Genomic DNA, 25762 nt, shown 5'->3' with positions numbered 1-25762 from the left:
CTCCCGTGACAGAGCGAGCCCGGTAATACTGAGTGATGTTTAAATTAGTTTACAATTTCCCCGCTCCCCGGCCAGAACGGGGCTTAAGTGGGCGCAGTCAGACATGTCAGCCGTGCTCTCGGCCGCCGTAACGAATCGCTGCCCGTGCCCTGTGCGCCTAATGGCTTCAAATTAGCCGCCGCGCTCACGCCTGACAGTTTGTCACGACTCCCGGCCGCGTGGCGGGTGACGGCGGCGCTCGCCCGGCTCCGCGAGATGCGGACTTCATCAGTTCCATTAAGGGATTACTCCAGTCTTTGAGGAGGAAACAGACCAGTGATACTTACTTAACTCCAACTAGGGGTTAGTGTTAGTATTCTCAGTATTACCCTAGCCGGGCAAAGTAAATTAGTAAATAATACTGGAATTAGGACAAGTGACAAATCCCAATTTTTTGATCAAGAATGCACTGACCCATTGTCTAGAAATTGCTCAAAGGATTATTCCTTTGGAGCTGCTGTGGTGCTGAAACGTTACCCATCATGCACCAGTCACACAGCTGGGGAGTGATCACTTTGAGCCCTAGGTCTCATTCCCCCTTTGCAACGTGCAAAATAAAAGTAAAAGCGAGAAAAGCGGCTCAGCTCTGCGCCCAAACCCCAAAGCTTGACACCATGCGCTGTCACTCTTCAGTCTGCCTTGAGTGTCTCACTCCAGAACCATTCTCCTTCCCATCACCTCCTTCCCCAGTGCTGCTCCTTATGTAAGTCCAGCAGCACAGATGGGAGCCGGACGTGCCTCAGAATGAAGCATCACCACTGCCATCAGACTGGACTTATCTGTCAATGTCATTAGTGCGACCTTGCCAATACGCCACCTCACATTTTATATTACGCACAGCGGAAAATTACAATAGGTACGGCTTCTGGAGATGTTGCCTCATGGTTTCGTTGGATTTCAGTGGTTTAAACGTACAAATCGATACTCTGTTTCCATCCATTTCTGTCACTGAGCGGATTCTGCAAAGTGATAGATCACTGTGCCACATTCAGGATGAAAATTCGGCACCCTAGGACAAGAAATACATTTACGGCCGTGAAGAAATGTTCCAGAATGTTTTTTTTGGGGATTACTAACGTGGCTACTATAAGGTAGGACTCAGAAACTGGACACAGAACAACATTAAACCATCTACCCAGTGCCATGACTTTCTTAATATTCTTGAGGAATATTATTTTGTCACAGTGTGGATTGCACATTGCTGAGATGACAATAAAGATTTACCTGATTTGACTTGACTTAAACGTGCAGCAATGTTCTAAAGCACTAGAGCATATTCCAGGAGGAACATGGGACCAGAGGTAGCACCGACCTGGGATGTGCTTGGCCCAGCCAATATTGACCACCAGCTCCCGATCAGCCAGGTCACAGAGCGTTGTCAGGGCCTTGATGTCGCTGTCAGGGACAGTCGGGTCGGGCATCGCATAGATCTTCTCCGGCTCTGCCACCAGCAGGTGGGAGACGACTTTGTTATCTGCGAGGCAGGCAGAAGAGACTGTGTTCAACTCCAAGGAAGAATACAGAGAGAGAATGGAGTCATACAGTCAGAGTCAGATCCTATTAACAGGGACATGAGGATCTGCCGACTGTGGTATGGGGCCGACTGAACCAAAACGTCTGTCTCTATATTTACAAAATCCATGATATTTACGCCCAACTGCTCTGGGCAGATCTAACTGCCTCTGCAGTTCTGCTATAATCGAGGTCTAGGTGGCTTCTCCCTTGTATGGTCAAATGTGATTGCGCTTTAATGCTTGAATTCTGAGTAAAACTAGCAAAGGAAGGATAAGACTACTAAAATACAACATTTTAAATCGATTTAAACTTTTTATTTTACTTGTTTTTGTGATTTTTTTTTTTTTGTGAACAAAGCAAGTTCTGACCCCAATAGGAACTGATTAGCCAATAAGAGGCAGGATAATTCCGCCCCACTATGAGCCCAAGATGCCCTCCTTTGTCAACACCGCAAAACGAAACCTTTACTCCAACCACTGCGGCTGCTTCGTCATCTTTCACGATCTAATCCAACTTCACAGCAGGCCGAAACGTAACAGCTCTTTCCTAGCGCTTGGGCCCTGCGGAGCCAGGACAGAGGTGGATATCCTAAGGGAGCAACCGATTAGCGAATTAAAAGGCATTAACTCCCACTATCTGTTCGTATCCCAACCGTGGAAGAGGAGACAAAGGCCGGAGTGAATCGATCAAAGTGTCCTCCTCTCCACTCCAGGACAGCGGAACGGAGGATGCTATCTCTGCTAAATCTTATTTAACGTTTCCCTAATTAGAATCAATGCAGCTGAACTAGCTTTGTTTTCACGCTAATAATTGATCAGAAAAACAGGCTGGGAATCTTCCTAATAGGCAGCTGGACTGCAGTGTGCTGGTTAGACTGGCAGAAAGAACAACAATGTGCAAAAATGATCAAAGAAAAGTGAGAAGTCGGCAGGCTGGATATTGGTAATAGGGTCTTCACTCAAAACATAAAGCTCAAATTAAAATAATAATAAATAAAACAAATCAAGTTTAAATCATTTTAAATACCAAAGATTACTGATTAATCTGGTTGTAAAAGCATAAATTAATTAATTTTCCAATCACACTATTTTGCCCTGAACTGCCATGAAAAAATGCATGTGATCAGGAACAAAACAGGTTAATATAAAATTATTTTCTAATGTTTTCCTTTCACTTTGACAAGACGAAGGCAAGTCCTGGGAGAGAAAGGAGTTTTATTTTACTACACATATACATAACAAACAGTTTCTTTTTAATTTTACTAGTGCAAGTGTACTGTAAGCAAATGTATTTGTGCTCGTGATGCAGCAGGTTTAACAGCGACAGCGTGGGAACCGAACCCAGAAATGCTAACATCGACAGATTAATTTTAGCCTGCCACACAGCTGCTGGTGTCGGCCCGTTCTGGGGAGAGATACGGGCTGACACGGGCCCCGGCACTATCCACCGATGGCATGGAGGGAAAGCGATGGAGAAGAACAGCCTTACATGGCTTCTTGGGGGGTAGGGCCAGCTGTGGGTTCAAGTAGGGACTGTTCTCGGCATCTATCCGGCGCTTGTACTTCTGTCGTCCGCCACGCACTCGGTCAAGGCGCACACCTGCGAGGAAAAACCAACAAAGAAAGGATCATATTGATGAGTGAGCCAGAGCTGCGTGTGGGGTTTGCATTTCCTACCCCATGTTTGTGTGGATTTCCTACAGGAACTTTCAGTTTCCAAATGCAGAATATGTTGATTGGCATCTCTAAATTGAGTGCTATCATAACGTTTGAGTTAATCATTCCTATTTTTAGCTGAATTGGTTCATGTTTTACTTTGTTAGTGTAACATTTTTATAGTTAGCCCTGGCTTTCTTATCTGAGCATTATATGGCTGAAGACATCTGTGGGAGCTTTCAGAAGTAGCCAATTCCTGAAGCTTTCTGAGGGTCCCCTTTATACTTGGGTGTGCAGAGACGCAGAAAATGCATGGACCCTCAAGTAGCAATGCATCACAGAGCATCAAAGGCTGCTCCAGCAGTACATGACCTGCACTACAGAGATCTACAGCTAAATGCTAACACATTTGTAGGGAAGGGATGAACTGACTACTGGTTAGCTGGTAACTGTTGGCTATGCGGCATTAAATAGCTTTCAAAGTTAACCGACTCTCTGGTTAACCAGCACGTATATTGGTGTTATGTATTGATATTAACTTGCATCCACAGAGGAAGGGCAGAGCAGTTTGTCTATGATTGATATACGAAGACATGCTTTGCACCCAAACCAAGTCTTAAAGGTCACAACCTTGATACAAAGGCAATGTTTAATCTACTGCTGGCTTAGCCCATCCTCATGGAGGAGTGGATTCAGTAGCATGCTTTCTTATTTTATACACTGTTTCATGCCTTCTCAGTCACCTCTCCAGATAACTGATGATCTGTACGATTGTCTTAGAGGTTCCACTATTCAACTACAATACAATGGCGCAAAGATCTCCTGGTATCCAAAAGGTCAAAAAAATATGAATGTAGTGTTGAAACATAGAATGAGCTAGAAGGAGAGAGGATGGAGGTGACGAGAGGCCGCGGAAGAATTACAGCGTTCCTGGGACTTGCATGAAGTCAATACCTTTAACAATGCACGGCAAAGAAAACCGGATTAGCAGATGAGTTAACGGATGCTATAAAGGGGTCCTGGTGCTTTGACACATGGCGGCCTGCATCAGGACGGGGGATGGGGCGGCACGAGTGTAAGACAAAAACATCTGAGGAGGCTGGATTCACCCGGGCCTGAAATAGCAGCAGAATATGGCAGGACACCTTCGGCATTCAGCGGGACAGCGCCATCTGAAAGCTCTCCAGAGGGGGACGCTAAAAGCAGCTCGCAGGATGGCTACGCGGCAGATGCGTCAGGCAGCATGACTGTCATGTGAGGTTCTAAGAAGGGATTGGCGCCGCCCCAAAAAAAAATATATAAAAGGTGCTGTAGCTGCATCAGAGCAAATGGTCCTGCTAATAACGTGACGTCGTGTGGTTTCTCCCCCTGTCAGCAGAGCACCATTTGCACCGGGACATGAAACGCATTCCCAACCAAAAGCGAGTAGTATTACAGGCAAGGCGATACAGGAAGGGGCGTTCGCTTGGCCTCGTCTGCCTCGTTACGTTCATCCAACCCTCAAAGCTTCAGGCAAAGATATGAGGGATGAAAATGAACACGTGTTTTTTCTATTCCAAGGCGTCTAATGAACGCGCTATCAGTGAGAAAGGGGTCAACAACTTGTTTTTTTTGGAAAAAATGTAGAATAAAGCACAGCTTTGCATCACAATGCCATGAGCTTTTTTCTGGCTCCAGATATTTATTCAGGAGGATTCAGGCAATGACCAGATGACCAGAAACATGTTTCCAAAAAGCAGAAGCTGCAGGTATCAGTGCAGCCTGCACACCCGCCGCTCTCTTGCTCGATGCTGGATCTTTTCTTTGTGATGCCCGGCTCGTACGATCCTCGTGTGTGCCACGCCCCCCTGATCATCCACGTGTGCTTCCCTGATCGTACCCAGCTGTGTCTAGTTATTTTGCTTCGTCTTGTGTATTTAAGTCCAAGTCTTGCCTGTATCCCGGGTCTGTCATTGATGTTGCTGTGCGTCAATGTTCTGTCCTGCCCTATTCCCCAATTAAACCCCAGTTTTCCCCCCATTGCGCTTGCCCTGCCTGTTTCCTGCCTGCCGACCTGCCTGTGCACATTACCCGCGCCGTGGATCGCAAAATTCTTCACCTCGCTCTCCTTAAAAACAGTTTACGAGGAACCGACAGATGACCAGACAACTGCTGAAGGTGCTTGTTCTGAATTTCACGGGTGTGTGAGTGTGGGGGGGTGGTCTCGGCAGGTGGGCTTTATGAGACCCACGTAACAACATTCGGTCCCCACCAACAAGGAAGTATACTGATCCAACTGGGCATTCCCTTCGGACTACTTCCACGGCAGCATCAACATCTTGCGGGTTGGGGGGGGGGGGGTGTAAAATTAAGGAATCTGATGCTAATTAATGGAATCCTTCACTTAAGTCAGTCATTAATACAGTATGATTATCATTATTATTTTCATTATTATTATTCCCAATTATAATCGCTTACTTCAAACAGGTACAAAGAACCCAGTGAAATGAACACTATGAAAAACACTCCATGCTACAAAACCGCACTCTACCCAAAGCATCGCAAACTGCGTAAAAACGTATGTGTAAATAACTCCAGGGACCAGCTGGCAAAGCCACGTAGTGTCCCACGCTCTCACCAAATAAACACTTCTATTTTAAAACATCAGAGGGATCGATAACTGAAGCCGGCCCGGACTGAGTGCTCTCGGGTTATTCTCTCCGCCCTGCCACGCGGCACAATCCCCTCCTACTCCCGCCAATATCTTCACAGGACCCAGATCTCCCCACTTGGGTAGAGAGAGAGAGAGAGAGAGAGAGAGAAGCAGAAAGCACCAAAAGTTTAAAGGACCAGGAAATAGGATTCACTGCTGCCTCCTTCCTGGCTCTTTCTGACGCTTCAGCTTGTTTTATGCATGCTGAGGGGTGGGTGATGGGGGACTGCGGGGGGTATGTGCATCCTAGACCCCCAAACACATGTTCCACTACTGAAGTAGAGACTTCACCATCCCCCCCCCACCCCCCAGTAAGGCAAGAATAACACCAGTGTGTGAGATCACCCTCTAAAAAAGAGACAGAGCAGAGGTCTCCGGGGGCATCGAAACCGCCTCCGAAGTCCTACCTGGATGTTGAAGTGGGATTTCCATCAAACCGCGTGCTAAGTCTGGAGATTACCGGCCCATGCAGAAGGAAATGCGTGAGTCAGCTGGCTGCGAAGGCGCTTAAAACAGGACAGGGTCAGTGGGGCCGAGCAGTCGCTAACCCTTTATCTGCCTGGCTCAGTCACGGTATGGCCTCATCCTTATTTACATGCTAAATATTACCTCAACAGATTACACTCTGAACGCCTGCTTGCTGTTTACATCCGAAGTGCACAGTGTTTCGCCCATACACATGAGGGTGGGGCCGGAATGCAGCATGCATTGATAACTTCTCCGTGAATGATCTGCAAATCATCTGATTATGACAGGAAAGAAGAAACCTATATGCTATGCTAACAGATTTATTTTTTATTTATATGGTGTGTGATGGACTGGCGTTCCATCTAGGGTGTACCTCAACCTGTTCTACATTGCTTGGGACAGGCTCCATGCCCCACTCCGCAACCTTGACCAGAATGAGAGGTTACAAGGTGAAATTACGTTTTCTTTACCATTTGCACCAGAATGAGTACAGGTACAATGGAATTCTTTAGTCCTCACATTTATCCATTGCACCTGCAGCATTTTCCATGGGGGTTAAGGGCTTTACTCAAAGGCCCAACAACGATGTGACTATTCTGCCAACCATGGGATTTGAACTGGCAGACTTCTGATTTCCGGATGAATGGAATCTACATATTCAAAAATATGTTTATTTTCCTTGATAAGCACTGTCTGCGTTTTTACATTGACAGGGATTCTTCCCAAACAGGTTATCGATCAACTTTATTCTCCTTTGAAGTTGTTTTTTAATGAAAATCCTGCCCTGTTTGTCCAAAGTATCTCATCAGAAGCTGCCCGGTCGCTCTGTCTGATCGACAGTAAGGGACTAGACTGTTGTAGGGTAATCGTAGACATGCATGAGCCCTGTACTGATATGCACTAGGCTCCTGCCCTTCTGGTAAACATTTTATTTTCTGTGCTTCCCATGTGGCACACAAACGAGTCACGCTCATGCAGAAACAAGTTCTTGAACAAGTCTCATTAGAAAATGCTTTGTCGATAGTTTTGTCCATCTACTACAGGACTGGGAAACTGCTGTGTCTGGGTAGGGGGGGCATAAGGTAAACAAATATGATTCAGGCTTTGTGCTTTGAAGACACAAGTGAAGGGTATGGGGGATGGCTGAGTTATGATTCCACAGAAGGGAGTAATGTAAGGTGCAGGGACACCATTGTTACCATAGCTGGCAGGACTACTGCTTTGCACAACTCCTGGGACAGGGTAGGTTAATGATCCCAGCCCAATACCTAAAAGTCTCTGTGATTATGATCCAATCTAGATGTTAACATTGGCATAACTGCTGCAATCATTAAATCCATAAAAAAGCACATTACAAAAACATTCTCAGTTATCTCTGCACAAAACTTCTAACGTTAATAACCATTCCATTCTTAATAGCCATTTCGATATCGCTTACATCGTCCGTAACTGCAAAAGCGAGAAAACGCGTTTATTATTTTGATCGAATAATTAAAAAAAAAAAAAAAAAAAACTCATTAAACTTTCTTTGCATTCCTGTTGGGCAATTACCGGCCAAGCAGAAAGCCAGACAGCAGCGGACGCTTTAAATTTCTGATCTCGCGGTCGGACACTTCCGTCCCACCCGGTGTCGCTCGGCACAGGAGAATTTGCATCCTGCAAATACGCCGAACCGCCGTGGGGTAAAGAGGCAGCGAGCCGGGAGCTCGGCTGGAGGAGACAGACGACATGCGGGGTCCCCGATGTTGCGCGCTAGGGAAGGCGCCCCGCGAGGCTGTCGCGCGGAGGAGTTTACGGTTCCCTGCGGCCGCCGCGCTCCAAGAAGATCCTTAAACGAAGTGACCCTCCCAGTGCCTTAAAGGGACGGCTGAAAAAAAAAACATATATATGGAGAGGAAATTGAGGAGGAATTAAATGATTACAGACCCTACAACCCCAGGAGGTTCCTGTCAAATTTCCAGAACAATTATGTTTAATGCCTAACGGTCAAACACATAGAAGGAAGTATGCTGAGTGACGCCGGTGTAGGCTGGGGACTCCACGTCTCCCGGAGTCATGAGTTAATGGGTTTTGTTTACACTGGAGTTGTTTTCACTGGAGGGGTTCAGCTGTACCTCCGTGGACACCAGCCAAGTATTTTCCCCTGTTTTTTCCCATTGTGGAAAGCCCAGCTTGAGTTTCATTTTTTTAAGGAAAAAAAAACCTTTACCGCATATCTGTATCTGAGAAACAAAAGGATTGAATTAGCGATTGCTGCTGTGGGTGGGTATCTCGAAGGAAGTGCAGCTCAAGCTTGGCCTCTGACAGAGCACCAGGTATAGAGCTCCCACAGAATTTGATTACTGCCTCGCATCTCAGGATTAAGCCCGGTACACCGTCCTTCTTATTCCAAACTTTGTGCTCTGTGTCTTCCCAGAATGCACTGGGCTAAAATTAACAGAGAATGATACGCAGTAATGCATTTGCATTTGCTTGCATTGTTTTTAATTACATATAAACAATAATATAAATATAATGGCAGAACTGCTGTGGAAGGAGGAACCTACACGTTGGTAAGGAGTGACGTTTTCGGTTCTCTCTCCCCTACAAAGATCAATAAAGACTCAATGCGGCTCTTTTAACGACCTCATTTATATCCCAGACAATTAACTCACTTTTTACCCTGATTAATGAGTTTAATCTAAATGAATCAAATTAGAAATTGAAAATCATATTTTCAGAGCCCACAGAGCAACCAGGAAAAAAAAAATTACCATTAAGAAATTATCCTTCAAATATTAAAAGATGACCCTAGTGAAATGTGTCCACTTAGAATAACGAGGGGGGCTGGATGAACTCATACACCATCGTTATGACTGTCTCTCTAGGAATTCTTTAGAAACTTCAGTGTTATCTGGTTAGCGCTGAGCCACGCTACACCTATGTATGGTCTTTTGTGAAAGTGAGGCCAAGCCAATGGAGGGAGAAAGAAAGAGGAGAGGAAATGAAAGGAAATGGATAGCAGACTCGGGAACACGGGACAGCAGGATGGGCACTGACAGCCGCCAGGGGATTTGGACGCCTCTGCCAGATTGTAGCCCAGCTTGCCAAACGTGTTACAGGCCTAATAAATATCGATTGGGTGTTTCCTTTATAGTGATAGATCAGCTGACAAAAGTAATGCGATCTCCCCATATTGTATCATTATTGAACAGACAGGAACTGATTTCTCTTGGATTCAGTCCCCGAAAATCAAAACATTGAAGCAGACATTTTACCTGACACTATATCGGTTAGAAAATGTTGTAATTTAAAAACATGAAATAAATAATTATTAAAAATTATACCAATTAAAATAATGCAATACATTAAATTTCAAATGAATTTTATTGTGGCATTCTATTGGTGCTTAAATTACAGCCAACGTTAACGGTTTCATATAGCTACTGAGACTAATTAATATAAATCAAGTCACTCAAATGGCAAAATATCCAAATATGGAAAGGAAAGAACAAGGAACGTGAATCAAAGGTGTTAGTGTGTTACCAAGAACAAGGGGCAATTAGTATGCGATTAGATTAACGTCATTTAAAAGTACTGTGGGTCTTGAATGGCTGAGGCTACAGAATTGTTTTCGAAAAAAGACAGAGGGGAAGTAGAAAATAAATCAGTGGCTGGTGAACACCCCCCCCCCCCCCCCCCCCCACCCACGTCTCTATGCAGAGACAGACTATTCTTTCAGGACTGTTGTGGTTTTATGACAAATGAGACCGTGTTATTGGGACGCAGTGTTTCCAGGGTGCTCCCCCCATAAAGATCGCCGTCAGCGGCCGGCAGCCTGCTCTGTCTGGCTTTACTGACACATAGGAGCACCTGCTTAACGGGGCATTTACTTAATTTAGATTCACATATTGATTAATAAATTATTATTACTAATATATAGGATGATATTGCCGGTTTGGGAATTGGGGGTAGAGCAGCTGATTAAATAGCAAAGTGGACTCACACCTCCCCCCAGCTCCCTCACCCCTCCAGACCAAAAACATGCCGTCAACTGAACTGGCATCTCCGAATTGCCCGTAGTGTGTGAGCATGAATCAGTCTGAATGCCCTGCGATAGGCTCCATCCACCTTGTTTCCCATGCTTCTTGGGATTGGTTCCAGGTTGACAGTCACCCTACACTGGGCTATGGAAGATGGGTGGCTGGTATCGGTTACAGTAACACACAAGGCGTTTTCAGCCAGTGGTGAGGCACCCCAGAACTTTGCAGTTATTCCTAAGCTAGATACTCAGGTTAGCTCCTGGAGAACAGCCCTGGTTGTATACAGTTGCAACTCTATTATTTCACAGTATTCAGAGCTATAAGAAAGCCTGAGACAGAAGCCGTGGCATGTAGGGGGAGGAGCTTTGCACTTCTGGCCTAAATGAGGCGTAATCAGGCTGAAGGAGACTGATGGAGCCGTTGGAAAGCAGGTGGAATTCGCCTCAGAGCTGTCAGTCTGCAGGCTAGATGGGGGGGCTCTATCTTAGCCAACTGCGCGCCCTAATCAAACATTAAAGGATGAGAAGGCTGGCTGTGATCCCATAAACCTGTAATGTGAGGTGGCGCCCCCTGTCTGGTCCCATATCTACTGCTTTACTGTCTGAACATGGCAAGGCTCCTCCTCTAGCCGCTGCAGCCGGAATGCTCCTTAACAGCCATGAACAGGAAAACGTCCTGCCCCGTAAAAGGAGAACTGTAAAACCAAAAACAAGAAGGCAGCTGCCTCTTTCGGTCCCTTCTCCAAATGCTCTGTAGTTTATTGAGTTGGAGTGGCTAAGTCAAGGTTCTGACATCCCCAGACGCCTCTCTCCTCCTGCAAGAGGAAGTGACATGCCTGTGACAGGAAGTGACACCCCAATGCAGGTCCTATAGGCCTCCAGGATGTGACATGGGGCCAGAATCCTTTTGATTAGTAAAGATGCGCTTACTGCAGCATAAACTTATGTTAATCCTGACCGTAAGTGACCAGTTATGAAAACGCTTAAAACCCAAAGGAACCTGGTTCTGGGGGACAAAAGCAGGCTCATAACCACTCATTCAAGGACACTCCCTGCCTCTGTTATCCTTACTTCCAAAAAGTACTAATTAAACCCTCGTTGCTCCTGTGCTCTGCCCACTGCTGCTGACATTTTCATTCTGAAAGGTCTTCAGACTTCAACTGCACAGTTCTTCAAACATAATGTCAGCTGCAGAATGTCTGACAGGAGTCACGTGACATCGCCCGGCACGGCTGTAGCGTGGTCCATGGTTTTTCCGCAAATTATTCCACAGTTCAAGAAAAGCTTCTCTGAGTGAAGCTCAATCAATTTTAAGCTAAAAAAAAATCTATGAAAGAGAATTAATCTAACATGCTCTAGTACATTAAATAGCATGTCAAGGGACTAATATATTTTGGGGAAAAAAGACTTCAGAGAGAGAAAGGATGGAACAATAATCAGGAAATTCTAAGTAGGCCGCATTTGTGTCTGGTTTTCCAGTGATGACCGTTAAACACCTTCAGTTTCAGCGATATGAGGTGTTCTGCTGTCAAGGAATGCAGAAGTTCTTCTGGAACAGGACTTTGGGGAAATGGCATCGTTAACAACCCATTACGACACACCCGAGAAACATTTATAGATTGGCAGATGCAGGGAGGAGGGGGGGGGTCGGGGGTGGGGTCTGTCTCACCACGGACCAGAAGACACAAGCCAGATGGGCCGGCAGGCAGAGCGGGGAACCGCACACAGCCCTGGCGAGCCGATGACCTCACACCCAAAATCACGTGTATGTAAATTTGCGGTCACATGTTTTTATTATTATTATTACTATGGACAAACACTTTTCTCAGAAACTGGCTTACTGGGTCAGTGCAAGTACTGCATTCAGATGTTAGTGTGGCAGAGGTCAATAGTTTGTCATATTTGTGCATATTTCATATTTCCCATTATGTCTCTTTTTAATGCAGAACCGCTGACTGTGATCGCATTGCCCCCTTACTGAGTCCGTCAATGTCAGATGCACGAATGTCTGAATAAAAAAAAAAAAATCTATACTGTATCATCAGCATCGTCCCATTTTAAAATGTCTGTTGTTAGCAGCAGCTAAATGCTAACTGGCCCTGTATGCTTTGCAAAGCACGGGCGGTGGCAGAGACGGTGTGGGGGGGGAGGAGCCGCGTCCGCGGGTCGTGACAATTTCCCGATGACAGGAATTCAAGGCTTCATCGCTCAGCCCGCACCAGCCCTTCCCGCTCAGAGATTTCTGTTATCTTAGCTCTCGAGATGCCCCAGGAAACTGCCAGAATTAGACTCCAAAATGTTCCGGGAGGGTCGGGCGTCAGGCCCACTGCAACGATAGGGCGGCTATGTGCACGGAGGAGACCCATAATGTCGAAGAGCAGGCGAGGGTTCTGTTTAAACTCTGGGAACAGCCAGGTACAGGGAGCTTTCCCTACGCAGTGAAACAGGAAACTGACGATTTCACATGGAAACTGCAAATTGTGCTGTAAGCTCTTTGGACGTCTAGTGAACCACAAAAAGGCATTTCAGACCAGCAGTTTCAGGTACACAATGCCTTTCTGCAGACTGGCAGGAAGATGTTTATCGAGGGGACAGATTTCAGGGGGTTGTTTTCCACATTACTGGGGTTGGGGCATTTTCTGAAGACCTGGCCAGTACTCCAGCACAGGAGTTACAGGAACGCGACAGCAGCATTTCTAACCATCAGCATGTCACACATTGACTCTGAAGGTTCTAGGGCATTTTTTTTCTTCCACGCCTCCAGCAATGGCAGCATAAAGCCGTCCCACGCTTTTAGGGAAAGATATTGATTAAAAAAATTTTAATTTCCCAGAATACATTGGTTAATCTGGGGATCAGCTGATTGGTGGAAAAGGCAAATTATGCCAGCCAGTGGAAAAACTGGTGGAGATCTGATGTGGTGACCTCATCCACAGAAGTACTCCTGCATGGAGGTGTTCTGGGGGGGCTGATTTCAATACGTGACAGCCTGTGGTTCCCCAAAATCAGTCGAGACACAGCAGGGCGACCGCCTCTCCAGCTGGAACCAGACCACCCCCATCCGGGGACTGCAACACCTGAAGACGTCACAGGCTCCAAGATGGAGGCCAGCCCCCCCCCCCCCCCCCCCCCCCGCCTATTTGCTAGGGTGGGGGATGAGCGGCACCACAGCACCAAAGTGTCAAAGTGAAGAGCATTCAGCATAAGAGCATTTGTCCACCCCACCCCCTAGCACCTCCGTATTGTGAATACTTAATGCCCCAATTACACATATTTTTGTTGGCGAAGCCAATAGGGCAGTCCTGCACATAATGAAGAACATGGTCACATGACCCACGCCATGACCCTGGGCTGAGGAGCAGATCACCGAGGCCTTCAGACAGGGGGATTGGCTGCATCACTCTGCACGCTGCTGCTCCTACATCAAATAATAGTATCATTTATAAGAGGGTGCTGGCAGACTTAAGCTTTCTTAAGAGATATATATTTTTTTGTTTCTTTGGCAACGCTGACAGGCCATCCAAACGGATTTCAGAATTATTTCAGAATTATTTAGCGGTGTGCTTGACAAGATTGAGCCACACCGAAGAAACGCAAAGCCGCTCCATACAGAACCTGTGCGAATCTCTTAGATCCACGGTCTATTTACAGCATGGCTGCTGTCTGCTTCACAGCCACTCACTTTTTCCCAGTATTTCTGGGAATAAACTAGGGCAACAGAGAAAGAAAATGGGTGCCGCTCGGCCATACCATCCTCCAGAGAGTTTCTGTAAAGACGGGGTCTCTCTAATTTAGATGTGGGGGGGGGGGGGGGGACGTGGGCGAGCGGGCGGCGGGCACAGTCTGGTGATCCCGCGTGCGCCTCGCACCCGTTCCGGTTCCGCGTGCGGCTTCAGACAAACAGTGGTGGAGCGTAATGCAGCAGGCCTTGGCTCTCTCTCGACAGCGGGATGATTTATGCTCCCTGTCAGAGGCGGTGGGGGAGCGTCTGAGGAGAGGAGAGCGTGAGGGGGGGGGTGACGCAGGCGTGAATACGTCTGTGTGTGTGTGTGAGAGGAAGAGGAAGCCAGGGAGAAAGTGAATCGGACCCCACCTCTGTCTGTGTGTTTTATGCCCCCAGCACTCTAACATTATGCTGTGTGTGTGTGTGTGTGTGTGTGTCTGAGGCAGAGACAACCGAAAGCAGAGCACGTCTCCCATTCAGGCGAGTCACTCCTCCCCAGAGAGTCACTCCTCCCCAGAGAGTCACTCCCAGCAGAATCCCTGTGGTCATCTTCATCAGGGCCTCTTGCTTCATCCCACACGCGGTAACTGTACCGCTTCAGTTACCTTCGCTGGGGATTAGGCGAGACAAGGTGAGAGCATCTGTAAGCCGCAGATGCTACAAACGGCAAATCCCCCCCCCCCCCCCCCCACCCCCACCGGAAGCCTTTCTTTTTCATTTTCTCCTGCAGGCTAATAGGAAAGGATCCAGCTTTGAATCGATATTTAAAGTTAGGCTCTTCTGTTTAAGTCAGTTCGTTGATGTTTGAGGCTTGGATGACATGCCAATGTGTACAGTATGAACTGCCTTTACTAATTTAACGCTGTAGTTGCGTTCTTCAGCTAATAGTTTTATCCAAAATGACTTAGCCTTTTTTATCCATTTCTGTGGCTGGCTGTTTCCCTGCAGTCTTACCAAAAGACACTTTAACCACTATAACACCTGGTGTTTGGGGTTTTTCCTCTGCTGAACAGTGCAGAAGCCAGTTTTGCTACAGTATATTGGAAGCCCCTTGTATTTTGATGCCCACCGCCTTTACATTGAGCTGGAAGTCTTCCTCGCCTCCTCTTGCCTCTAGGAATTTACTACTCTGAGAAGTGTTGATAAGGGTAGAAGCCTCATACCCCCCTTCCATAAAACTGCGGCATTATTTATTTGTGAGAGTGATACTGTTACTGGGACAACTGAGCGCTAGCAGCTCGACGTTCTCCACACGGCATTTGCCAAGGTGCGTCTTCGTAGACCTTGCTTGTATTCATGGAGGTTACGATGGCATGAACAAAGGAGTCCGGATAGGGACTTTTGAGTCCGATCCCGCGTGGAATCAGACATCAGCATCACAGCATTAGACAGATCACTTTTGCCCCACCAAGCCAACGGACGGTGACCTTTACAACCTTGTCTTCTTACATTTTTATGATTTTTTTCCTCTGAAGGAAAGATCGTAGAACTACACTGGACTGTCCTCGAGAAAATCGCAGGTCCAAAACGATCTTCCCCAACATATGACTACGTCCTGATGCTCTGTGTCACAGTGCAAATCCGAATCATGACTTCCTGGCACTTTAAACATGCACTATTTATGCTGCACACAATCAAGTTTTAGGTAAACAGTGTAAATCTGTAAGGGCGTGAATTTACAAGTGTTTAAACAGTGTGAATTTACACAAGCTTGTCACTGATGGCTGAATCCCCAAATGTGTTTATCAGACAAAATAAACGGTGCAGTAAACATAATGGCAGATGTAAAACTCGGCGAATCCATTTTGTCGTTAGATTTCGTTGAGGGGACCGGGAGGAAAGTGGGCGTTCCATAAGACGATGGGGTGGGATTCTCTGCAGGATGGATTGGCATCGGGGTAAGCTGGCCCCTCCCAGGCAGCTGCTGGTCCCCCACTTGGGCTACGTCGCGTGAGATTTTACAGCTGGATGGCCCCAAACACGAGGACGGCGAGCGACTTTCCCCCCCAAGGCGGAAGAACGGAGTTGCGAGGCAGGGGTCCGTGTAACATCTGACCATGTGCGTTTGCAGTGGAGTGTGTCTTTGTCTGTGCATGACGGACTGTCAAGGGTCAGTCAGTTAGCGGAGAAATCCGGGAGGGAGGGGGTGCCAGGAGGTGATGGGATGCGATGATGATATCATCTTGTTTTAGTCTGCTATTACCCCACGGGCAACCTGTAACAGCCCAAATTCAGATGTGCTGGTATATGTGTGTGTGTGTGTGTGTGTGTGGGTGGGGGGGGGGGCAACAGGCAACAGATGGATCTAAATTCATCTGCACATTATTAAAGCACTCCCTGAGGATAAGGGGCTGATACACTCGCATATCGAGCCACAAGATGGCCGCCCCCAGCGGCGTAACGATGTGTGTGTTCAGCATCGTCACCGTCAATGCGAGTTAGCGCCCACAGAACCCATGGCGATGTGGCCGTAATTAACAAACCTCAACGATGATACATGCGATTGCCGACTCTGCCTGATGCAGCACCAAACCGGGTGGCTGACTAACATTCCCCGGATGTCTTCCGGTGGGGACATAAACGCGACCGTCCTTCAGGCTAGGCTGCTGAGGCCGAATATGGACACTTCAAAATAGCCACTCTGAAGGTTAAACCATAGTGACGACCTCTCTTTTTATTAAGAGAGACCATCAGCATTAATATCGGGGGGGGTGGGGGGATGAATGAATCCATTTATGGAATGCCCTACGCTCACGAGCCTGACTGGACATGTCTATTAAATTCCAAAGCTTCGCGACAAATGCCAGCACCATGATGATGTATGTGTGTACCGTCTGCTCCGAACAGGAACAAAGGGTTTCCATTTGTCTGGGAGCTCAGGGGACGAGGTGCTGCCCTAACCCCCCTGGTCAGTTGCTGGCTTGTCACACTAGCAGACGCACAGCTAAATCACACGTGAGGAGCCCACATGCTGAACCGTGACACGCATACCTGATATTCAGTTTCCTGAAGGTAGCTTGAGGCTTCTTTGCTGTTAATTCTCATACAATTTTGTGCTGAGTGTCAGCATGCTCTCAAGATGGTCGGATTTGTTCCCAGAAGATAGCTACAAATATACATGCACACATTCATGTTAATGTCTTCGTGAGACCGCAGCTCATTTTTGTGCAAAACCAAACCAAAGTTCTATCCAAACTCAGAAGCAAAGAAGTAAATGACTGAATGTAATATAATGTGTATTTTGTGTGGGACAATCCTCACAAAGCTTCTGTTTTGTCCAGGGATTACTATATTTGTGGGAAGATTTTCTCAAAATTTGTTCCCACAAAGATACCATAACACACACACACACACACACACACACAAGCTGGCTGTTTTTTCCGTTTACAGTTTGGTCCCAGCTGCGTCAGTTTCATCTAATCTAACGTGACCTGAGAGGTCTGCATCCACCTGGCTGGAGGGAGGGAGAGTTTTGTTGTGGAAACGCTGTTATCAACCCAAAGAGCGACTCAGAGGGAGGAAACAGAAGAGGAAGCAGGAAGTAAGTAGAATGAATGCGCAGCATAGCATGAGGATGGGCTCTGCGAGACGACAAGGCCCATCGCTGACATGCTCCCTGTCGTGACCAGTACATCCCGGCCAAATACAAACAGAGCCTGCTCCACTCGTCTCTCCTGGCATCAAGAACGCAAGGTCACGACGGAAACTGTTATTCTGGGAAACAGCAAAGGTGGGAGGGCGGGGAGAGCTGCAAAAGCAGCAGAGTCCTGGTTATTGTGCCGGTTTAATCATCCCTGATACTGTATGTCGCATGTAATATTGTTGGGACGTGGAAGCTTCCTTAAGGAGCATCTGGTTGGGGAATCCCAGCACTCAAACCCTACTGGAGATGACTGGGGTATACGGTATGGCTCCTGTCGGCTTTTTTCACTCCAGAAAATTCTACACAAGCTGGGTCCACCAGCTTCCTCTACAATTCCTGGTCTGAAATGATGTCCTAGAAAGTTCTGAGCTTTCTCCAGCATTTTTCAAGTTTGTCCTTCCAGACAGAAGCGCATGATGAGAAAGCTGTGAGTGTGACAAGGACGATATGGTGGCGGCAGGCTGCACCTTACCTTCTCGCATCATGCCCACAGTCAGACACTTCATAAAGCGGCACGCCTGGCAAGACTTCCGCCGGCGTTTGGTGATCTCGCACTCGTTGGTGGCCGGGCAGCTGTACTCGATGTTTCCTGTGGCAAGAGACGCCAAGAGAAAGGACTCCAGATTTGTGTTTTTTTTGTGGTCATACTTTATTTAGGTTAGTTGGGGGGGGGGCATCTGTGACTCATGGCCGACAAGTCAGGCATTAGATTCACCATGTGGTGATTAATCTCCTTCCTTAATTATTTTGTGCACGTATCTCAGTGCTTCCAGAAAGATCTAACTCCAACTAAAGATTTTAGGTGAAGATCAAATTAAGGTTGGAACATACAATAAACCACTTGACAGATAATAATTTCAAAAAGATCTGAAAACCAATACTGGTAAAGTTTGAAGTCTTATGGTATTTGATCATACGAGAATATGGCAATTATAATGCGCTGCTAAAGTTTTCTTAAGAATTTGTTAATTCTGCCTTGCGACGCTTCCCTGTGAGTTAACATCCAAAAAATTCCTCATTCCTGATTGGCAGGTCCATCCGCGTTCACCCAAACAGTCATCCGGAGATCTTCCCAGAGACAGAAAGAGCAGCATGTTGGAGGTTAAGTCATAATCTGATAACTGAACTTTGGATGCCAAAGTCAATTAACCCAGCGGCGGCATTGGGAAAGGAGACGTCCAGCTACGTCGGCGAGGAATTTAAATGCACCGAGCGAGGAAAACATGACCTTGTGGGAAAACCGTTCGGGTCCTTTTGTTATTCAGAGCGTATCTGAAATTCTTTTACGAACATCACAAATGTTTTAATGGATTGATGCAGTCCGTAATCAAAATAAAAGAAAATGAAAGCTGACCTCTCGCAGAAGACCTCCATTTAGGCTAACTAATGCCATTGCTAGTTTACAATATAACGGGAAACATGGGGATATGAGGTGGGGGGTATGGCATGGATAATGAATAAATCTTCTTCGCTGGTATTTCTCTTTGGCTTTCGGGGGGCCTTTGAGATACAGCCCCCGACCCACGCAATTAAAAGTGGGGCCTGCCTTGGACCCACGTGCCGATGCAATATTTCACAGTTAATCAGACTCTGTAAACACTGATCCGTATTGACTTCCCCTCCGCGCGCCGATGTCTCCTCATTAAAGAGGCAGATTAACGGGAATGTGGGGAGGCTGGCCACTAAAGCCCGCTAATTCAGCACGAAACAATATTTTAATTATGCATGTCCCTTAAACGGGGGTCCGATCTTCATTAGCGGGGTAATCTCCTCGAGGCGCCCGGGGCTTTCGAGTTACGAGGGCCCGGCTTCTTCATTTGATGTGGGACGCCATGTGAGGGAGCTGGGAATTCTAGGGAAATTTTAACTGGCTGTGATATCCCGCCATGTTAATACAGTGCTCACTCGCACCAGAAAAAAACATGATTTCAGGGGACACTGGCGAAAGGTCTACAGTGATCCGAGTCACCCTTGGATTTTCTGTCTACAGAATCAGCAAATTCATTTAGTTTTGTTACCTTTCGTGTTACCAAGGCCTCAGGGAAAGCTGAAAAGGATAACATTTAATGTTGAACTTAAATATTACACTGTAAATTGGGGAATTGTTGCTTTATTAAGCGTATTACACTGATTAACCGTTGACAACTAAAAAGACGAGTCATGAAAGGCTGACCGGTGAATAAAAAGCATCAGCTCTGCTCACCACACACTTTTGGTTTGGGTAAGTTTTTTTTTTTTTGAAAATCAACTTTTTCTCCTTGCTTCAGTGATAAAGCCATCTCTGAGATGTACTTCCTCTGTCCCTATGATCCTACGGGGAGCAGGTCCCAAAGTTTTCTCCCCTGATCCCCACAAACTCATTTGATCAAGGATGCAACGCACAGCCACCTGCGGATCGCCGTTTTCTCCCACTGATAACTGGCGCTTTTGTTAGCTAATGGGATGGTACACACCAATATGTTGGCTCTTAATCATCAAAGGGCGGGGCGCACTCTCAAACACATTAGCTCACTCCGGTGGTCCAATCTTCAAGAAGTAGCTGTAGGTGGAATCTGAAGATGCATAAGGAACCAAGTCCTAATGCTACAGACAGTGCCAGTCGACTCAATAGGTCAGTGTCTCTCAAACCAACACATGTTTTTGCTCCCTCCCAGTTCCCAGGGAGTTGGGAGAGAGCAAAAATGTGGACCAGCTGGGGGCCCCCGTGGACTGGTTTGAGAAACATTGTTTTTGAAGACATAGGCGATTGCCTGAGGTGTCATCTTCTGGGTTGACTTAGTAAGTTACCAGTACACCATCTGAGACAAAGATAAACCAGGCAGAGAAGTTTACGGATGGAGCTGGGTGGAGACGCCGGGAGTGGACTATGCCTAGGGCTTCCCATAGGCCTGGCTACAGATCCCCAGTACCAAAGACTTGTGTTCTTCAGTTTATGGACTGTACAATGCCAGAGAACGGATCTACCCCCCTCCCTTGACCATTCCCCTGCAGGAGAGTGAAAGCCCACCTTGGATGGTCCTCTTGAAGAAGGCCTTGCAGGCCTCGCAGGAGGCCACGCCATAGTGATAGCCAGACGCGATGTCGCCGCACACCAGGCACAGCCTCTTGGGCATGGAGTTGAGCATGTACTCGCACTTGATCTGCGTGTCCTCGGCGATGGTGCTGGAGCAGTCCTCATAGCGCTTGCTGGCAGCGCCATTGGGCCCCAGGCCTCCCGCTGGCCCGTACAGTGTGGGAGAGTCCAGGCCGTTCTGGTGCCCGTTCATGGTGGAGCTGTAGCTTCCACTGGCATCTGAGCAGCCCCCGGGGCTGTGGTGGTTGATGCTGTCTGCCAGGGAGGCGGGGCTGGAGGGCTCGGTCTTGATGTAGGAGGGGCAACTGGACTCGATGCGCCGTTCCTTGCTTGACATCCTGCAGAGCAGCCTGAGGAAGTAGAGGAATAGCAAATTTTAAATTAAACAGTAATAATCCAACAATCTCTTTATCGAGGTGTCGCTGAATAACATGAGACAGATGCTGATGTGCTGGGGTACATGTGCATCGTCACCAAAGAGTGCTCTCAAAGACGACGTAGACGTCCAGACGTGCTAGGGGTCTACATCTGCGTCGTCTTTGTCAGCCCTCTCTGGCGTACCCCAGTACACCGTCAATGCAGTGAGAAATCCCGGTCAGCTCCCCGGCAAACACCAGGTCTAAATGTCTCGGGAAGCAAATTCCCAGAGACCCTTGTCATGAAAGAACCATCCATCCAGGATAAGCCACTTGTCAGTCTCGTTACCTTTTAGTGTGGCTTGGTGCCCAGCAGAGACAACGAGGACCTTTTATAAAAGCCGTGGGTATTACTTTTCACATGGCACGAAGCCCATGTCATTTCTATTTTCACTACAAACTCCCTCGCGCTAGTGCCGGATCAGCTGCTGTTTAGCCCCCGCGCCGGGCTGCAGCCCCTCGCCGGCCGATCTTATCCCGTCTGCCACGCGCTGCCGAACGTCAAAACTGCCCATCGCTGACACCGTGAAATAAAACGTCTCTACTTCAAATGTGCGAGGAATGACGAACCGGGGAGACACTGATAAAATGCCGTTGTGTCCCAGGATCCTTCCCGAAGACCCTGGGTGGCTGTGTTTTCCATACGATTGAAGCTGCAGGAGGAGGAGAAGGAACCACTGCTAGGGAAGCCCTGATGGCAGACAGGGAACCCACGACCTCATGAACCAGATCTCTGCTTAAAGGACAGATAATTATGAGCATATTGTGATTGTTTCAGAGCCGCGTTCTCTCACTGTACATTTACATGTTTAAAATGTACCACTCCTTTGCATGATGTCATGTGCTGATGTTCAAAATTGTTTCATCTTTATTGCTGAAAAGCATGTTATATATAAAACAAAGAAATACATGGTGAAGGCCCATAACAGGGTAAAAAAAACGAGATTGAAAACTTTAATAAACCACAGAGGTGGCTTTGTGGTGTTTGGTGGAGCAACTCAAACTATTATGGAGAGAGCTATAAAACCGAGAGTGAACAGGCGCAGAGACTGAGGTCATCAGGCTACAGCCTGTCAATACCGAGCTGGTCAACAAGAAGGTGATAGGCGCACACTTGGCATGGAGATTTGTCAGGATCTTAGACAGCAATCCAGCAAAATCAAACTCAAATACAGCACGAAGATAAACACACGACTGACAAATTAGGTTAATTCTGCTTTTGTCAATCTGGCTGAACCGATACATAAACCTCGATCTTTCACAGGTTCCCAAGTGAGTCTTCATTAATGGGACCAGTAATTAAGAGATATATCTTCTTTGTCTTAGGAAAAATGCTAAGTCAATGAAAACAAGATTTAGCTTCTCTGAGTCTGATCCTTAGCTGCCTCGCCTTCAACATAAAGAAATTATTTTTTTTAATTCGGTTTTATTTACAACCAATTTGCCCAAATACTTTAGGTCACTCCATGAACTGTTTGGCAAAGTCTATGTCGGATCTAGATACTATCTATTATTAGGCAAGCCTGTTCAAGTGCTTCAGAGTCTGTTGACATAATTTTTCCTGCTTACTAATTAATCATTTATGAACTTAATTAAGTCGCACAAAATTTGTTCTTCCAAACTGCTATATAATTTTACAATCGTTCTTTTATCGTAATATTCCTCAGATAACCGAAAAGTCCAACAATCTATATAAGCCTAGTTATACATATTCCAAGTAGTTTAGGTGACAGAAAACATTCATTTCTTGAAAATGAATTTAAAATTTACGGTTTAAAAATACCGTAAGATATTTTAATGATTCTCAGCTTGAATGCTGAATGAAAAGATACTGTGACAGTCATAAACATATTTTTCTTTATAATTTATACATATCAGCACGGCATGACGGAAAATAGGAAAAAAACCCATCTTAAAGAAAATCATACTTTTGACGAAACCTGTTAGCGTTCCATTGATTCGGTCCGATGACAAGTGCGAGCCATATATGAAATCGTGGCCAGCAACAGGGACAAGCCTGTCATTAAAAACACATACAACCATATGCAAAACACTGAAGGAATTTTTTTATGACTTGCCCTCTTCCGTGAGATCGGACAATCCCAGTCTAGCTCCACCCTACCCCCCCCCCCAAACACAGATTAGCTGCTGAATCATTGCAGTTGTTTCCGCATCTAAAATTACATCTAAATTCCATTCCAGCGGTGGGATGAAATCAATCGCTGCGACGTCGCCGGGCGAGAAATTCATAAATCACTTCAGTGCTGATGGATGCCTGTAAAAGAGCGCCTGCGATTACACGGAAATCGATGCATCGGGGGCAGAAATGCAGGCGGACAGTGGGAATGGGGGAATATCCCCCGTGCAGGTGGGGGGGGGGACACCTGCATCCACAAACTTCCCATTAATGCACGAAGCAGCCTATGACTGCCGTGATCAATTAAGAGATATGAAGAAATATACTGAATGAGATTTTTTAGAATGCCGTTTTATTTTGCAGTTTTAATACTACTGATTCTAATGAGGCTTGTGGAGATTAAGCGCACAGCTGGAGGAACCGGGAGTTTATAAGTGCGCAGCAAGCTCTCAGAAGGCGCTGGTGATGCATGCACATGCATAGCGAATACGGTAACCATAAAACTGCATCATTATATTAGCTTTTTCTGGGTGGCAATATGTTGGCACAATATTGTCAGACAACATGAAATCTGTTGTAGGGAGGCTAAGCAAATATCCCAGTGATACTAGTTAGAGTTACGGAAAAAAACAATGGCGCAAATGAACTGCTGGGATCTGGAGCATGAATAAAATTTGCGGAGATAATACAGAGCTATCGAAGGCAGTCTCCGGTCAGCAGCTTTCCCCGGTGAAACAAAGAAAGAGGATTAGACGCGACCCCGTAAGCAGCAAGTGGAAAAGAGCACGGTGGAGGACGGCGCAGGACCACAGGGGGAGGCGAAGGAGTCGCGTTTCTGATTAAATTAATACCGGATAATGGGAAAGTGTGGATTAACAACACGTTTTATTAAACGGATACGAGATGTGTTTTTGCCTTCGAGGGAAAAAGAGCAAACGAAAAAGACACTGTTGTGTGGCGAGAGTGAAGCGGGAAAACCGTGTCTTTAACCAGATCAGATCCTGGAAATTGGCTGTCAGGCGGCGACGGCTGTGATTTATACGCGTCCGTCAGCCCCGAGGAGCCGCATCAACCTGCCGCCGCATTTCACCGCGAAGCATCTTAAAATTTCAACACCGCCATCTGTTACCAAATCTAATTCACATCCCCCCCCGTAATCGGGTTTTCTCCTGTAATACCTAGCCTTGCTCAGAGCAGATCCAGCCCGCCAACCGGACCCCCGTGACCAGCACCAACAGGCAACCCTCCCAATTAAATAACTATAATGAATGCGGAGGCAAACACAACACATATATGTAAAGTACAGCACAGGCATATATGCAGACTGGGAATCGTTTGTACTTGTCCAAGTAACATTTGCACAATGAGCAAAATATAGCCATCAGCATATACTCGTATGTCAGCATGTGTGTGTGTGTGTGAGTGGGGGGGGTCCCAGTTAGCTTCAGGCCCCCAGAGGTTTCATTTGTTCCGTACTGAACAGAGAACTTCTGTTCGCTCTCCTTTCTGTCATCTCATGCCGTGTAACATTAGTGACTGTTATCCCTGCCTCTTAAGCTGTGGCAAACTAGGTATTTCTGTCACTAAATCTTAAACATGAAGCACTTAGGAACAGGTACCATGTAAATATGTCTTGGCCAACAAGTATTAAATCATGGATTCTGTGCAGCTAATAAAGACACATTATGAAGGCCTTAAATTTACCATTCCTAAATCAAAATAATACTTGAGGACAAATTTATATCATTCATACAGCATTTTCCACAATCTTTTTCTTATAAGGAGATCTTTATGTTCTTAAGAGTCTTTATGTTCTTTATGTTCTTAGTGAAAGGCTAGATTATAATAAAACAAAGCATAATATTAATTTATTATCACCGTTGTTGTTACTTATGAGCACTTGTCTATCACTAAGTTCTGTCCAGATGAGGGTGATTTATACTTAACATAAGGAGTGAAACATGGCCGGTGGTCTGTTTAGATGACCTCAAATACAGCCAGAGATCCACTAAAACCATGGAGAAAGTAGACCCTTTGTGTGTGTGTGTGTGCGCACCTACGTGTGTGTGTTGTGAGCATGTATGTGTGTGTGTTTTGAGCATGTATGTCTATGTGCAGCACAGGCTGTTCTCCCACACAGCTGCAGGCTAAGGCTCCCGGGGTCCGGCCTGGGCAGCTCTGGCCTGGTTACTCCTAAGACACGCTTCCAGGTGTCTCCTGCTCCTGCACCAGCCACTGCGAGTGCCGCCTAACCTGCTGACTAGCGGGGTCAAAAAGCATCACTAGCTTAGAGGAAGAACAGACTAACTTAGGGAGCACCGCTTCATGTTAGGATTCCAGATAAGCCAGGAACTGATACAGTATCTGATATCATGACCA

The 25762-nt window shown here is 46.5% G+C and overlaps 1 protein-coding gene across 3 annotated transcripts in view; it reads right to left on the bottom strand.

The window, feature by feature from the left end:
• LOC125714682 (estrogen-related receptor gamma) overlaps nt 1-25762 on the bottom strand; it is a 112712-nt gene that overhangs the window by 16380 nt on the left and 70570 nt on the right. For all 3 annotated transcript variants that reach the window (XM_048985518.1, XM_048985519.1, XM_048985517.1), the window contains 4 exons: nt 20765-21180; nt 18230-18346; nt 3043-3153; nt 1352-1513 (listed from right to left, as the gene is read on the bottom strand). In XM_048985518.1, coding sequence (XP_048841475.1) covers nt 1352-1513; nt 3043-3153; nt 18230-18346; nt 20765-21167 — 793 coding nt within the window. In that variant the 5' untranslated portion in view covers nt 21168-21180. The remainder of the gene's footprint in view (nt 1-1351; nt 1514-3042; nt 3154-18229; nt 18347-20764; nt 21181-25762) is intronic.

Source organism: Brienomyrus brachyistius, chromosome 19 (genome assembly GCF_023856365.1).
Source record: "Brienomyrus brachyistius isolate T26 chromosome 19, BBRACH_0.4, whole genome shotgun sequence".
NCBI classification, from domain to species: domain Eukaryota; kingdom Metazoa; phylum Chordata; class Actinopteri; order Osteoglossiformes; family Mormyridae; genus Brienomyrus; species Brienomyrus brachyistius.
Note: the sequence above shows the minus strand (reverse complement) of the source record. Positions and strands in the feature narration are given on the sequence as shown.